Raw genomic sequence first — 17,099 nt, 5'->3', positions numbered from 1 at the left:
CCTCCACTGTGAGGCCTCCACAGTCAAATACTCCACTTGCCAACAATCACCTAATTTTTCCACATGGTTTTAAGACTTTTGTGCCTTGATTCTGTTAAAAATGTCAGCGAACACTAAATCAGACCCAGTGTTTTCACGTAAGCAAGTTAGAGGGCTAGTCTCTGGAAATCGAGAGATGTAGTTAGTTAACACTACTACTGCGTTTCTAAGTGCTTGGTTTTATGGGTGGATTCCAGGGCTATTTCAACACCAATTAAATCAAACATGCTTTCATAAAATTGTCATTTAAAAAGGATTCTGAAACTAAATGATGGAAGAGAACCACTGGAAATAAGAGGGGGATGGCATGGGATGAGGGGTGGGGGGAAATGCAAAGGAGAAACCGCAGGAGGGCAGAGTACAGCTGGCACTACACCCCCCTGTCGCCCAGACATGCAGGCATGTCTAATGAGGTTAACTTGATTTGCCTATAAGACAGACTGATCATCAGAATTCTTAAACTCGGGTTTCAATCACATGACAAAATTGAAAACTTTAAAACAAGGAAGATTTGTGAAGTGGAAGGCAGGTAGTGGATCTTCCAATTATTAAGCTTGCATTTCAAACTCCTGTTTTAGACTGAAAGAGAAGAGGGAACATGTCAGGATATGGTTTTCGGCCTAAGAATTCTCTTCTGAAAACTAATTCCAAAAGACACGCACCCCATTGTTGATAGCAGCACTATTTACAATAGCCAAGACACAGAAGCAACTTAAGTGTCCATCGACAGAGGAATGGATAAAGAAGATGTGGTACATATACACAATGGAATATTACTCAGCCATTAAAAAGAATGAAATAATGCCATTTGTACCAACAGGGATGGAGCTGGAGATTACCATACTAAGTGAAATAAGATAGAGCAAGACAAATACCATATGATATCACTTATATGTGGAATCTAAAATATGATACAAATGAAAACTTGTTTACAAAACAAAAACAGACTGACAGACATAGAAAACAAACTTATGGTTACCAAAGGGGAAGGGAGTTGAGGGGATGATAAATCAGAAGTCTGGGATTAACAGATACAAACTGCTATATATAAAATAGATAACCAACAAGGTCCTACTGTATAGCACAGGGAACTAAACTCAGTATCTTGTAATAAACCATAATGGAAAAGAATATGAAAAAAATATATATATATATGTATAACTGAATCACTTTGTTGTATACTTGAAACACAACATTGTAAATCAACTATACTCCAATTTTAAAAAAGTTAAAAAATAATAATCTGCTGAGAGCCTAATTCACTCTTTTAAACGTTTCTATCGAGTTATAACACATCTTAAGTGTACAGCTTGAATTTTACACACACACGCCCACGAGGGTCACCACCACCCAGATGAAGATATAAAATGTTTCCAACGCTCCCCGACTCCCCATGTGCCCCTTTCTAGTTAATACCTGCACCCTCCCGCCCTCCATAAGACCACTATTCTGACTTCTACCATCTTTTTATTAAGATACAAAAATGAATGTCAGATTTCGGTGTGGAAGAGGGAAAAACCAGCCCTACCTTTTCAAGTAAGCATGCACATTCCCGAAGCCGTGGTACTTGGCTAAGTACACGAGCACCCCAGTTGCACACCGCCCGTCTCTCTGCCGACAGAAGCTGCAGTTGCAGATCCCGCGACACGGCGGGCAGTGCCAGTTCTGAATAAGCATGAAAAGGCACCATTAAGTTAAACCTCACGCCGCCACTTACTTATCTACTCCTGTTTAACCTTTAAGGTGGGCATGATCAATTGCATTCAGATCTTTTTCTTTTTAATTATTAAAAACTCGTAACGTGTTTAACATCCGTTAGTCATGCATCACGTTCCCTTAGGAAATCCCATGGAAAAAGTTCCACAGCCACTAGCAGGGCTAAGTGGAAAACGGACTTCCCCGAATGGCCGGGTTGGGAGCTCTCCAGAAGGGCTCACAGCTATCTAGCACCAACACTCTGAATTCATCTGCCTTCCCCGAAATGAATGTCCCACGACACTAAGGGCTCAATCTCTTTCTGGCCCTATCAGCTCACGGCGGACTCTCGAGCCCACAGGACCACCCCTTCAAGGCACCTACTGGGTCTAGCAGAGCATCCCTGACTTCTTCACCATAACGGTTTCGAAGGCAGGGCCCGCAGAACTGGCCTCGAACGCCCCAGCACTCTGGGTTTCTGCAGTTTGTCTTGGTATCCATAGTTTTCTGGCGGCACTGATGACAAGTCGATCCCTGCAAACAATAAGCAAATAAGAACCAAAAACAAAAACACTGCTTTTTGTAGACAAAATACTTAAAAGAATGTCCTTCTTTGGGAATTCCCTGGCAGTCCAGTGGTTAGGACTCCACGCTTTCACTGCGGAGGGCAAGCCGCACAGCCAAAAAAAGGATGAATTTGACAACAAAAAAAAATTTAAAGGAAAAAAAAAAAGAATGTCCTTCTTTGTGGGTAGAGTCTGATATTTTCTCTTTGAATCCTAGTTCACATCTATATACACATGTATACAAAAGGACATGAAAAGTGTCTCAAGCATGGTGATTTCATTCATCTGGCAGACTCAATACCTTATGTTATCAAAACTACATCAAGAAAAGATCTGTTTATCTTTAGCACACCACCATATCCCCAGCACCTATCTATGTAGGCACACGTTAATAAACACTTAGGTTGAATGAATCAATTTCTAAATTAAGAGAAAAGATTTAATGCTACTGAAGACTTACTAAGCAACTACTACTACTGCAAACTTACTAAGAAAGCTAAATCCCAAGGATGCTACAAAACTCTCTTTTCTTACATGGAAAAAACACACAGGCACACATCCCATATGCTAAGACTGTTAGAACATTAGCAAAATGTCTCTCTCACAGACGTGTACATTTCCAGACATCATTTAGAGGCTCTGACCAATGAACGGTTATAGATCTTCTCTCGAGAGTTGTTGCAGATGTTGTCCAATTCTTCCTCCGTGATTTCGTCCACTGGGCGAATTATATGGGGAAGGGTCATGGATCCAGGGCGACGACTTCGGGGCATGTCATCTTCCTGCATAATGAGAAACATGGAACAGAGTGGCCTTCCTGGCTCTCGCCAGCTCTGAATCTCAAGATACTCTCTTTGTCATTTCTTCAGAGAATTCAACCTGGAAATCATTCTTAGAGCTTACGGAGAAGGGGCGAATCCTAAGTTTACGAAGGATCATGGGACAACATCATGGAAATGACTCCTACAATTAAGAAAAGCCCAAGATAATTTTGATTCTCTTGCCTGCTACCAAGAACCATCAAAATAAGCTGATCTGACCTTAACCGTTCTGGAGTGTTTTGAGACGAACATTTAATACGGACCATTGGTGTTGAGGGTGTGTGTGCTCCCGTGCTGTGTCCATGATCCTGGGCCCACAGAACATGACAAACAGAAGAGAAAGCATAAAAGCGGAGAACTCACGTTCATGTAGCCGGCCATGGGCTTCCTCTTTCTCACCAACATGTACTTATCCGCCTCCTCCTCCTCCTCCTCCTCCTCCTCCTCCTCCTCCTCCATGGGCAGGGCACTGTGCGACCCAAGGACCCGAGACCTTGACCTGGTGAGAGGACGAGCTCTCCGCTCAGGGTTTCTCCTGCAGGCGACACCTGGGAATGTGCGCCTTCGGGGTGTCTTTGGACGCTGAACAAAACACAGAGGATTGGAGCCGTTTATTCCAGAATGAGAAGGGGCACCTTCTCCTGAACCAGGTTTTCCTTTAAGTAAAAGGAGTACTCCACTTTCTAATTTCCTTCATCCTCTCTGTAATGCATGGAAAATGAGCCCAGAAATGATACAGCCATTGTAATTTGGCTTTTGTTAACACCAAACCTGGTTTCTCTCAAACTGAGGGATGATCTATTTATTCTTTACTCAATAAAGGTGTAAGAAAGAATCTCATTCTCCAAAAAAAAAAAAAACCTTTTCTACAACATCTCTTGAGCCCTGAAACATATTCACTGTTCCTATACTGCCCAAGAGAGAAATGTAGGTATGGTTTTCCTTGTTCTATTCTTGCTCCCAGAGAGGTGGGAAAGGAAATCTTTTCTTTTGTACCACACCAGACACACCAGATTCCCCTGAGTTGCACCAGCTTAGTTTCCTCAGAATATAATCACATACATTAGGCCATGACTTGGTTAACAAATTGTTTTTTCTTTCTTTTTTTTTCATTCTCAGATTTTAAAAACATCAATTACCATGTAGGAGGAATCTGCCAATGCTGGGGATACAGAAAAAACAATTTTCGATCTTTATTTCCTACCCCTGAGGGTCTTAGGTTTACTTGGGTGGGAGGAAGAGAAACAACCAATCAAAAGAGGTTTGAGGAACTTCCCTGGCGGTCCAGTGGTGAAGACTCCGTGCTTCCACTGCAGGGGGCACGGGTTCGATCTCTGGTCCGGGAACTAGGATCCCACGTGCCACGTGGGTGGCCAAGGAAAACGGAGGGGGGTGGGGTTTGAGCCCCACAGGAGCTGGGCATGGGGGGGCAGGGGCACCCCTGGCCCAGGGTGCAAGGAAGAGGTCCCAGAGATCTGTCAGAAGCTTTCCTCTATCACCTCTAAGTCTGTCTACAAGACCACATGAAATAACGAAATTGGACTTTAAAATCAGACCTGCCCAAAACAGTACCATACAAACAAGGATTTGTACTTACTGAACTGGAGCCTGGCAGGGAACGCCTTCCAGGGAAGGAGCCAGGGAAGCTTTCTAATTCTGACATTAGTTTTGCAAGCTAAAAAGGGAGGAAATTAAACAGAAGTTATTGGTTCAGAATAACTACTGAAAACAAGTAAATTCTGGAAATCACAATAGCACGTTTCAAAGAGTTTCTGATTTCCCCTATACATCTACCAAGACTTTAATAGATTAAAAAAAGAAAAGTCAGTTTAGGGAAAGAAACACATTTTAAAACATACGTTATAAAGATTTCAGAGCTACATGGAAAATAATTCTTATGACAAAGATATAAGCAACAAGTGGCTTAGAGAAAAGCTGGGAAGGAAGGGTGAGTTCTAATACATTCAAAGTCAGATACCTACCATTGCTTTGTTTTGCTTTATATTTAAAGCCCTTTTCTCCAAAAAATTCATGCCACTTTCATCTTCTGAATCAGAATTGCAATCAGTCACAGAATTCTCTGAGGGTTCGGGGGGCGCTGCTCTCTCGTTGGCTGCTCCCCTGGTGTTTCGAGTTGGAAACTTCATGGCCACCCGGAGAGGTCCGGAACTTCTGCACTGACTGCGGGTCCGACAGCCCGCGTGGTCTGCCTGCAGCCTCTAGTCAATCAGAACGAGTGAGGCATTAATGACTTGCTGATTGTTGCACAGTCTGCAAGAGTATGACTACAAAATATGCCTTTGGAACAAAAAAAGCTTGCAGCAAATACATTTGCACTGAACACTTTAATTGTCAAGTTTAATTGACAGCTCTGGGTAACAAAATCAGGAATTACAAATAAATACAACAACCTGAGTGTAGTTTAACTCGGGGAGCCTACCTGAGACATTGTTATAAGCCACCTTCACAGTCCCTAGGCCAGTGGTTCCGAGCCATTTTTTTTAATGTGAAAATCCCAGCTCCCTTTTTCATTTCTTTAAAAATAGAATCTTTATGCATTTTTAAAAGAATTCCCCTAGGAGTAAATATGTGTGCTCTCATAAATACGATTTCAGTGCTTATGGCAATACTAAACTTTATTAAAAGATGTCTCAATGCTCTGATCTACATTTTTAAAAAACTAGCAAAATATATATAACATAACATAAAATTTATCACTTGAACCATTTTTAAGTGTACAGTTCAATGACATTAAATACATTCATTGTTCTGCAACCACCACCACCATCTATCTCCAGAACTTTTTCATCTTCACAAACTGAAACTCCATACTCATTAAACAATTACTCCCCACTCGCCTCCCCGTCAGCCCCTGGCAACCACCATTCTACTTTCTGTCTCTCTGAGATCTGACTACCTCCATCTATTATCCACTTTTTGTAAGCCTAAAAGTTTTAAAATCTCAGATTCCAAAAGTAATATGTTTCCATCATTTAAAATGTATGAAAATTAGCCACTGGGGAAATGCAAATCAGAATCACAAGACATCACTTCCCACCCACTAGTAGAGCCAAATCAATAAGTACAGCAAGGATGTGGAGAAACTGGAACCCACACACACACTCTGGTAGGACTGTAAAATGGTGCCACCACTTTGGAAAACAGTCTGGCGGTTCCTCAAAAGGTTAACCACATGGACTATATGACTCAGCAATTCTACTCCTACTGAAGAGTATATGTCCATACAAAAACCTGTACACACGTGTTCATAGCAGGATCATTCCTAACAGCCAAAAGGTGCCAACAACCCAAACATCCATCAACTGATGAATGGATAAATAAAATGTGGTATATTCACACAATGGAATATTATTCAGCAATAAAAAGATATGAAGTACTGGCACATGGAAGAACCTTGAAAACATTATGCTAAGTGAAACAAGCCAGTCACAAAAGACCACATATTGTAGGGTTCCATTTATAGGAAATGCCCAGAATAGGCAAATCTATGAGAGAAAATAGATTAACGGTTGCCAGGAACTGAGGATATTGGGAAAGGATGCAAAGTGACTGCTGACGGGTACAGGGTTTCTTTTTGGGGTGATGAAAATATTCTGAAATTGACTGTGGTGATGGTTGAAAACAAACAAAAAAAGAGAGAAGAAAAAAATACCACCCATAAAGTCCCAGAAACGGAAGACCCATTTTTTAACATTCCAAAATCCCCACCGCTTTTTGTACTCTTCATATATTTTTAGGGTGCATGGGTTGAAAGATATAAAATGACAAGACTTCTATCAGTTCTTAAGCCTTTTAATCAATTGGCATTTTATCAATCGCAACAAATGGCATCTACAAAGAACTGAAACATTGCCCAGAAATGATTCAGGCTATAGACAATGTTGGGTGACATCCAGATTCACAGATCAGCCCCTGCCAATAACTCCAATACATACTGATTTAGACCAACATCACCTCTTAGAGGAAATATTACATCATCATGAAGTTAGACAGTGATAAACACTCGCTGGGCAGGCGTTCTCACTCGTGTCAGTGCCGCTCAAGCGTGGTCCCAGGCAGTGGACCCGCGTCAGACCACAATGAGCTAAAGAGCACGCACCCGACTGCAAATCAACAGTTTGTCGAGAAAGTCTTGCTAACAGAAAAACGTGTGCAGAAGTAACCAGCATGCTCGGGGAGAGTGGGACCGAGGCGCATCAGCGGCAGCAGTGTCCTGAGCAGGTCAACAGAGGCCAAAGGTAAGACAGCATGCACAGGAAAAGCCAACAAAGGAGCAAAAGTGGAAGCAGGCAGGGCCCTAATTGTCATTACCTGCACTTGAGCTCCTGCATGGGAGTTATCACAGGCTTTCCAGATGCAGGCACAGATCCACTACGGGAACCGACATTTACTGAAGGCCTACTCTATGTCAGGCCCTGGGCTGGGCACCTGAACTTAAACGTGAATGTAGCTCATCTTGAGGACACGTGTGCTTCCTCTGATTAGGCTGGATTTCTGTAGCAACAGAAATCTGCAGGTGGGCCAATTCTATCTTACCAGTTTCCAAGATTTTCAGAGACTACAAAAATGGTCAAGCTTTACAAGTAGAACTACATGAGTAAAAAACTGCTTTAAGACATGAAGAAAATACTCTTAAAACTTTTTAAAAGATCAACAAAATCTTCTGGCATGACTAAAACGAAAATTGTAAGAAAAAAAAACTTTTCAAGCAAGTATGTCATGCCTCTAAATGTACCTTATTTCTTGATATTGGTGAAATTCTCAAACTCACCATTCCATCTTGTATCTCACTCTCTGAGAAACCGCAAAACGATTCATCATCAGAGTCGGCATGAAAAATACTGGCCAGTTCGTTAGTGACATCTGGCCTTGGTTTCTGTAAAAATCCACAATGGTCTAACACATCTTGCACCTCACTTTCTGAAAAGCCGCAGAAAGATTCATTATCAGAGTCCTCATAAAAAACATTTGCCAGTTCTTCACTGATATCTGACCTGAATTTAGGTTTCTGTAAAATAAATAAATAAATGTGGTTGTGCATTTTTTTTTTCCTTTTTCAAGAACCAATTTTCCATAAACCGTGCAGAGAGCAAATCACATTTACAAGTGCACTACAAGAGAATAGCTTTTGTTACAAAGAAAAATGGTTCAGAGGTTTACAAATGATTTCTGAGTTGTTATGGCAAATCATCAGGCATGTTAGGTTAGGCGACATTTCAAAAGGATAGAATAAGTAGCTAATCTACCTCCAACAATTACTACCTAGAACCACAGCAAAAAGTGAAATGAAATTACAGTGCACACTGTATTTTCATAACGGCTGTATAGAAATGTAGGCAAAAAGCAAGCAGTTTTAATCACGCACAAAGCATCTGAGGCATTTTGAGCACGGCAGACTCCATTCTGTTTATTCTCAGGCAGCACTTACTGTGTTTGCAAAATTATCAGAAGCAAAGCTGTCACAACTGTCATCAGAGGATGACGAGGTTTCCATGGAAATCAACTTCACATATCTGAATTTCTTGAAGTTCTTCTTTGCTCTGCGATCCTTTTGCTGCAAACAGAAATGGCAACACTATTAAATGGGATGCTTACCGCAGAATCTAATGAAAGATATCATTTTTGAGTTGAGTAGGTTCAAACAGCAGAGGAGATATGTCCATTTCTTATACCCTACACAGAAAAAGGAGGGTTTGCAACTGCTACAAAAATTTTTTCAAAACCAGGTAAAATCCTAAAAAGAGATCCCTTTGAAGGAACATTATGACAACTATCAATTTATTCAAATATCTGTAGAGCTACCCCTTTACCCACCTTAAGAGCCCCCAACTCTTAGCATTATTATACTGAGCTCCCAAGGCATTAAAAGCTAAACTCCTAAAATCTGCCCTTAAGAAAAAAAAAAAAAATTAAACTGTACTTCAAAAGTACAAAATGGTAGAGTGATTTCTCTCCCTCAGCCAAAATCGAGCTAATGAGATCTTTCTATGTAAGCTTTGGGCTCTGTACTGTGATGCTAATTTCCCAAACTGTAAAAACTGGGCAGCACCTCTACTTCGAGATGGCAGGCTTTCAAACAGGCCTTGTGCCAATCAGGAGGGGTAGAGTGATTTCAGCACAAGTCCTTACAAATCAAATATATCGACCCAGTGAACAAATGTACAGGAGCCAAGTTAAAGGTCAAACAGTCCTCCAAACCCAGGTAGAATGCCTGATTCCACTTCAGGGCTCTATTAGGCTGGCCAGACATTCAGCTCTTTCTGCAGTCCCCTTGCTGCACAAGTCTTAAGTTTTTAGAAGTCCTTTCATAAGACACAAATGGCCTGTGGATATGAAAATGCAGCCTTCATTCATGAACACTGAATAGCCTGGCACTGCTCATCAGAACATGCAACTGGCATCTACCTCATGTAAAAAGATAGCAGTTTCTACCGTTTCTTAATATTTAATGAGATTTCTTAAATGTTGTATTAGCAGTTCCTATATTTTTCTCTTCTGAAGTATAGCCATGGAGCAACAGAAGTTTCTCCTTACACTGAAAACTTTTGAAAAGGCAAGCTCTGCTAGGGGTCCCACAAAAATAATGCCAAGATGTGAGGTGTCGGGTGAACAGAACATTCTGACCTTCCTTCTACACTTAACATTATGCATTTCTCTTGCAAATAAAATTATTTTCATGATGATGGGACCCAACCACCCAGTGTTCCTCAACAGACTCCATTCAATCATCTTAGGAAGTTTTAGTCTTTTGTCCTTTTAGAAAGGCAGGAAAATGTGATAATAGGTAGAGGTACTACCTATTAAAGGAGATCTCAGAAATTCCCCATTTTCCAGATGAGCAAATTAAAGGCTCCAGGGAGGAGAAACAGATTGCCCAAGATCACAGGGCTGGAAGGAGTCTGCAGTCTCCTAAAACAGCAATGCTCCTTGCACTACTGCAGGAATTATCACCATTCACTCATCAATATACCTGCCAGCAGTCACGCCCAAGACAGCCTCAAGGGAGGCATTCTATTGGAAGCTCCCAGAGAAATACCTGCTGAGCTTTAACTAGTCACCACATGCCAAGAGTTAGTTATCAGGCAAATGTATACCTGGAGGAAAAGACCTAGAAAGAAGCAAGGCAAATGATCATGGGTGAGATGGACTTTCTTGGCAAACAGGTAATAACTAACACCACTTAATAGGTGTTTTTTTTGTGCCAGGCACTAAGTATGCTTTCACATTAATCCCTTGCAACAAAGGTGGAAACTGAGGCTCAGAGCGGTGAAAGGAACTATTCAAGTCCCACGATGGCCCAAATTTGAACCCAGGCACGTCAGAGTCCAAGTCCAGCTACACACTTCTTTGGTCTTTCTTCATGCCGAAAGCCAATGCCCAGGTCCATTCAGGAGAGCTGTCTCTGAAACCACGCCCCCAACACGCCCTCTCCGACCCACCCCCAGGGAATCCCAGCCTCCCCACGTGGGTCCCTTACCCATGATATTTATTTTAAGGGTGTCACTCTCTTCCTTTTCACCCAACCCCCACCCTCTAACCTCTTCTGGGGCAGACCCTCCGTTCCGGTTTCCGTTAGAGCAGAAAGTAACGTTCCATCAGGGCTACGTCCTGCTGCTGAGAATATGGTTGGGGGGTGGGGAAGGGAGTGGAGAAATGAGCAAACGGTCGGCGAACCGTTCAGACCAAGTCCTTCCGCTGCACTAAATCACCGCCTGGGACTGGAAATGCCCCCTCAAGTGTGCGCAACCCAAGTTCTAAAGAGACCGATTTGCAAGACCTTTAAACTCCAAACTCCAAACCCTCAGTGGTTAGAAGCGCCTGCCGGCATGGTGGATGCAAAAGCGGGAGGGAAGCGCGCCCAAGGACCCCCAGTGCGCGCGGGGCTGCGCGCGGGAAAGGGCCTGGAGGCTGCAGGCCGGCGCTCCCCTCCGCGCCCCGCGGGCAGGGCTCCGGACAGCGGACACAATGGGCCGCCCCGGCCAGCCCCCAGCGCACGTGCACCTCGGGCGCACGTGGCCTCGAGCTCCCCCGGGCTGCCAACCATCCTGCAAACATCTCAAATCTCCGGACCGCCCGCGCGCCGGGTGCACACGCCCGTCGGGGACAGCCCCTAGTCCCCGAACTACCCCCAAGTGCACAAAATCTGGGGCTTGCCTCAACGGGCGCCGCCCAGGACGGCCACCAGTTGATAAGGGCACTCCGCCGCGGAGTTGGAGGGGGTCCGCCCGTGCCCAACACCCACCGCGCCAATCCCGCGCCTTCGCCCGTCCAGCCTCACCGGCACGCGGCGAGAGTCCATGCTGGCGGCTGGCGCTCGGAGCGCTGAGAGCTGAGCAGCCGCGCGCGCCGCCGTCCCACCACGCAGGAGCCGGAGCTCGAGCCGCGCGGGCGGGCGGGCGGGGCGCTCAGAGCCTGGGCCGGAGGGGCGGGGCGCGGCAGGCTTTCCCGCGTTGGGGCGCAGGTCCTGCCAGCTGTGGTAACGGCCCACCCGCGCGAGAGACCCACTCGGCCCCGGGAAAAAAGCGGTCCCCCCAAGTACCCTGAAGTCCTGTGATAGCCATGCAGTCCCCTAAAATCCTCCTTGGAAATGTGGTGCCTTGGGAGCTCCAGGACCACTCTCTTTACATAGCTGCACGGTCCCGAGCGAATGGCGCGAAAATGGGTCGTATTGCCCCGGGGTTAGCAGACTGATTTGCATGAATTCCGGGGCTGGGAGAGGAAAAGTGGAGATGGGAGTAGTGGAGAGCTGCGCCGGCCTCTGCATTTAGCACTTTCCCTGCGGTGTGCGGTTTACGTTATATAAAATAAAAATCGAAGAATGAAGCACGAACTCCGTTTATCAGCCCAGGCACTGTCCCTAGATGTAGCACCTCTTATCTGGTAACCGCAACATTATCTGAAGCAATAAAATGAGTTAAATCCTGATCTTTCTTTCCAGAAAGCACGGGAAGTTGTTTTATATGACTTGTGGTTTTGAAATGAGAAAGGGCTGCTGTTAGTTAAGACTTATCTATGGGATAATAAAGTATAGAAATTATAGAAGAATGGAAGCTAAACACTGCGTTAATGTGGTTTGGAGTTAACGTTCTTCCGTCAAAATTTAGAATTACCTAAGTCAGAATGAGCGTGAGATTTTTCATTGCCCTTTGAAACGAACCTGACATTACGACGAAATACAGTGTGAGGCTTTAAAAAAACTTTTTTGTAGAGAACAGGGGGAAAAGTTGCTTTTAGAAGAAAAAGTAAAATAAATTGTGTTGCTTTAAAAGATCTTAATTATAATCTTACGTTTAAAACAAGTGCTTTAAACGAAGCATTCGCTTTCTCCTTCAAAACATCTCTTGGGAATATTCCTTTGCAGGGAGAGAGCATGCATGAACACACTGCGTTCCTCTCTGGGTATATTGAATACAAAAACTTGTGAATAAGCGATGCACGAGAACGTGCATTGGAAGAATCGTTAAGGACTTGATCAGAGTCTTCGAGCCTTTCTATTACACGCCTAATCCCTGGTCACTCTGCCACAGAGCGAGGAACAAAGAACTCACGGTCTGGAAGGTAGGCGCCAGGAGAGGTTGTTGGTCTGTCTGGCGAAATTCCTGGCAGTAGTGAGCCCTCAATAAATATTTGTTGAGTAAATAAACGACTGCATGAATGGTGAATGAACTAAAATTGTCGTTAGCGCTGTGTCCTTGGAAATACAATCTTGTGCCACTAAAATTAAACATGAGAATTTGGAATTGTTAAACTACATAAAGTAGGGGAAGATTAAGTCACTTTGCCTATTTATTCTGATAAGAAAAGTATTAGTCTTCCTGGGGCACCAGAATATAGTTTACATATTTTTTAAGGTTAAGATCACTGGTCTATTAGTCTTTTTAGTAATCAGGAAAATGCAAATTAAAACAGAGATACAGTTTCACTCAGACTGGCAAAAAATTTAAAGCCTGTTAAGACCAGGTGTTGGTAAGGATATGAGGAAATCCCTGAAATGATGTTATTAGTGTAAATGTTTCACTTGGGAGGGCAATTCAGGAATATTTAGCAAAACCACTTCCAGATATATACCCTAAAACAAAGTTTTTCATGCTGCAAGTTAGAACCCATTGGCAAATTGTGAAATCAATTTAGTGGGTTGCAACTAGCATATTTTCTTCTTTCTTTTTGAAATAGAATTTAAAAAATAAGAGTAGTGTGAGTATTGTTTCCTGAAGCGCTTGTGCCTGTCTGTGTGTATGCTGTATAAAACGCGTACTTCTTATTGTGCTTCACCATCAACAAAGTTTCCAAGATACTGTCCTGGAGAAGGTACATTATGAGGCTTGTACTGATGCTCTCTCTTTTATTCATTCAGCTGAGGCTTGCCAACACCCATGACACCAGGCACTATTCTGAGAACTGGGACATAAAGCCCAGGAAGTTTACATTCTAGTGGAGCCATGGAAGTAAACAATAAGATAATTTCAGGTGTGATAACTTCCAAGAAGGAAAAAGCAGGATAGAGGGATAGGAAATGAAAGAGGTACCAATTCAGAAAATAGAAACAGGAAAGGAGGTGTTATCTGATCAGGAACCTGAAAAAAAATAAGGGAGGAAGCCATAGGAAGATGAAGGAAGTGCTGGTGTCAGGCAGAGTGAACAGAAGCCCAGTAAAGGACCATACTGGACTATACAGAAAGCTAGGGAAAGAGAGGGTGAGGGGACAGATCACATGGGGCTTCCCTGGTCATAGGAAGAGGTTTGGATTTTATATAAGGTATGATAGGAAGGATTCTGATGAAGAAAAGACCCAATCAGACTCCATGGGCTGTGTGAAATATAAACTAAAGGGGGGCAAGAGTGAGGCACTTAGGAGCCCCTGGAAGAAAAAATGATTGCTTGGACTAGGGTGATCGTGGGATGGGGGGAAGTGGTCAGATTTTAAGATGTATTATTTTGAAGGTAGAGCTAACCAGACCAGAGGAGTGGATGGTTCATTCACAGTAGTATTTGTGTATCGTAGTAAAATATTGCCAACAACCTAAATGGCCCTCAGAAGGGAAATGGAGACGTGAACAGTGGTGTATTCATACAATAGAATTTGAAGTGTTCAAAGGAATGGCATAGCTTGCTTGCATCAATGTAGGTAAATCTTAAAGTTGAATGGAAAAGCAGATTGCAAACATTTCTGTAAAGTATACCCCTTATGCAAACTTGAAACACAAAACATACATAAGTTGTGAAAGTATATATATAAAGACATGTGCAGTTGGAATAGGATAGAGGTTAACTCTGAGGAGGGAAAGATGGAGGAAGGAGGGCAGGGTCAGGTCTTCAAGGTATGAAGCAAATATGGCAAAATGTTAAATGTGAGTGGTAGATACATAAGTGTCTTTTATATTTTCACTTTCTGTGGGATTTTTTTGTTTCTGAAACATTTTATGATAAAAAACTTTTTAATTTTGAAACATTTGTTATGTCAGTCAAGATATATATTGTAGTGTTAAATATGCAGTCCCTTTATAGGGTCCTATAAATTGGAATACGAGTTAGTCTTGTAATTTTAGCCATCTCATAAAGGTTTTCTGTCACTATGTTAATCATATACGGGTAAATATGTTCATTTTGAACGAAAGACACAAAATGAGTAAGAATGGAAATTCAGTGTGCAGAGATGAGGGCGCAGGCCAGAGCAAAGGTAATAGGTACATACCTGACATTTCATAAGCACACACCTGACATATACAGACAGGATCTGGTACAAGGGCTGTAAATACAGCACATACTCAGTAACTACTTATTACTAGCCAGAATGATTGTAGGAGGAATGTTAAATCTGTAAAACATTCTAAAATACCAGTCTCCTGTTAAAGAGCTTTGAACTCCTCAGGCTATTATGAACTTTCAGGATGGTTGTGTGCTGTCCCATAGCTTTTATTCACTTTGCACAAAGAATTCCATTTCTTATTATTAAGTATGATACTTGACCCTGAGGTTCTGAGCACTAATAACAAGGTGAGCTGAAGTCAACCTTGACCTCTAGATGTTTGGTTTTAGGACAAAGAATGCACCAATTAATAACACGTTATCACTTTTAGATGGATTTCAAAACAAAGTTAATGTCCCAGTAGGTGTGCTGCTCTAGTCCCACACACCTTTCCTTCTTTCAGGCAATGTAACTTGAACCCACGCTGCTCTGTAAACAAGAGACCTTCAATAGCTGCCACACACCCAGGAACAAAGGGCTGGGGAGAGTTGTCACTGTATTTGTGGATCCGGGCAGGTTGCAGTCTGTCAGGTGACAAATCTTTATTTTAAATAACCCCCTAATTATCTATTTACACGCCCCCCCCCCCCCGCCTGCTTTCAGGATGCACAAAGGCAAGAAACCCAAAAGGTCTAAGTTATCCTTCTGCTGGCAGAAGCCACTCTGCAGGAGGGCCCAGCCCATGACCACCCTGGCTCAGTCAGATCCACAAATCCTACCCCTCCAAACCATATTGGTATGTTTGCTTTTAATCATATGTCAACACCATTTTAAGTAGGTCAGTTTGCTGACATCTGACACCTGATGCGAGAATGGAATATGGAAACATGAATGCAAACCTGGCCATTTTTAGGGAGAGGAAATATTTGTTTTTTCATGGATAAGCATTGTCCATTGTGAAATACTTGATTGCTAGTGTTAGAGCACCATTAAACACTGGATGAGATAAAGTCAAGTCTTAATTACTGAATCAGTCGGTCCCAACATTATAGACACTGAATTATAACTACAACCTAACTCTGCCTACATTTTTATGATCCAGACTCCCCTTTAACTTGCTCTCCTTCCATAAATTTTTTAAAAATTTGCACTTAGCAAGGTTTTTGTTTGTTTGTACTCAAGAGTTTTTGGTTTGTTTTTAATTTGATCATCCCCCCACATACACTGGAAACAACTGGAGTGTACCCAAAACAAAGGTGTGAAAATTTTCTGGTTTTTGCTACATAGACAACTTATTATAAACTGTCCTAGTTGTGAATTTTCCAGATCATTGATTTCGTCTTCAGATCTGTTCCTCTTAAACAACTCTGTGGAAAGAGAATTGCTGTAGAGAGAGGAAGTTTAACTGTTAGCTTAAAGGAGACTTGAGGATTGACTATAGATTGGTTAAAAATTGAAGATATTGGTCAGGGCCCCAAGGAAGAGCCTAATCTGAACATTGATCCGTAGAGTTCAAAACCAGTCCACCCGCAGTCCTTAAAAAGTTAAACAGAGAGGGCTTCCCTGGTGGCGCAGTGGTTAAGAATCCGCCTGCCAATGCAGGGGACACAGGTTCGAGCCCTGGTCTGGGAAGATCCCACATGCCGTGGAGCACCTAAGCCCATGTGCCGCAACTACTGAGCCTGCGCTCTAGAGCCCGCGAGCCACAACTGCTGAGCCCGTGCACCTAGAGCCCATGCTCCACAGCAGGAGAGGCCACCACAGTGAGAAGCCCGCGCACCGCCGCAAGTAGAGAAAGCCCACATGCAGCAACGAAGACCCAACACAGCCAAAAATAAAAAAAATTAAAAAAAAAAAAAGTTAAAACAGAGAATTACCATATGATCCATCAATTCCACGCTTAGGTATATACCCAAAAGAACTGAAGCAGGGACTCAAAGAGAAACTTGGATACCCATGTTTGTAGCAGTGTTATTAACAATAGCCAGAAGGTGTAAATCATACAAATGTCCATCAAGAGATGGATAGAAAAAAATGTGGCATATACATACAATAGAATGTTAGCCTTAAAAGGAATGAAATTCTGATACATACTACAATATAGATGAACCTAAAAAGCATTATGTTAATTGAAATAAGCCAGACACAAAAGGACAAATATTATATGAAGTACCTAGAGTAGAAAAATTCAGAAACACAAAGTAGAATAGAGGTTACCAGGGACTGGAGGGAAGGAGGGAATTAACGTTTAATGCATGCAGAGTTTCTGTT

The 17,099-nt window shown here is 42.7% G+C and overlaps 1 protein-coding gene across 2 annotated transcripts; it reads right to left on the bottom strand.

Annotated features, from left to right (window-relative positions):
* Positions 1-256: 256 nt before the first annotated feature.
* On the bottom strand, positions 257-11,502 carry CDCA7 (cell division cycle associated 7). 2 transcript variants are annotated; one of them, XM_059927260.1, is made up of 10 exons: positions 11,421-11,502; positions 8,571-8,696; positions 7,914-8,150; positions 5,104-5,340; positions 4,719-4,796; positions 3,485-3,703; positions 2,945-3,082; positions 2,119-2,268; positions 1,568-1,704; positions 257-618 (listed from the first exon to the last, which is right to left on the bottom strand). In XM_059927260.1, exons 1-10 carry the CDS (start codon positions 11,439-11,441, stop codon positions 588-590), a joined length of 1,374 nt encoding a protein of 457 aa, XP_059783243.1. In that variant the 5' UTR covers positions 11,442-11,502; the 3' UTR covers positions 257-587. The 2 variants fall into 2 exon arrangements, with proteins under 2 accessions (XP_059783243.1, XP_059783244.1); XM_059927261.1 differs by lacking the exon at positions 7,914-8,150.
* Positions 11,503-17,099: the final 5,597 nt, after the last annotated feature.

The sequence above is a fragment of the Balaenoptera ricei genome, chromosome 7, assembly GCF_028023285.1.
Source record: "Balaenoptera ricei isolate mBalRic1 chromosome 7, mBalRic1.hap2, whole genome shotgun sequence".
Classification (NCBI taxonomy): domain Eukaryota; kingdom Metazoa; phylum Chordata; class Mammalia; order Artiodactyla; family Balaenopteridae; genus Balaenoptera; species Balaenoptera ricei.
Note: the sequence above shows the minus strand (reverse complement) of the source record. Positions and strands in the feature narration are given on the sequence as shown.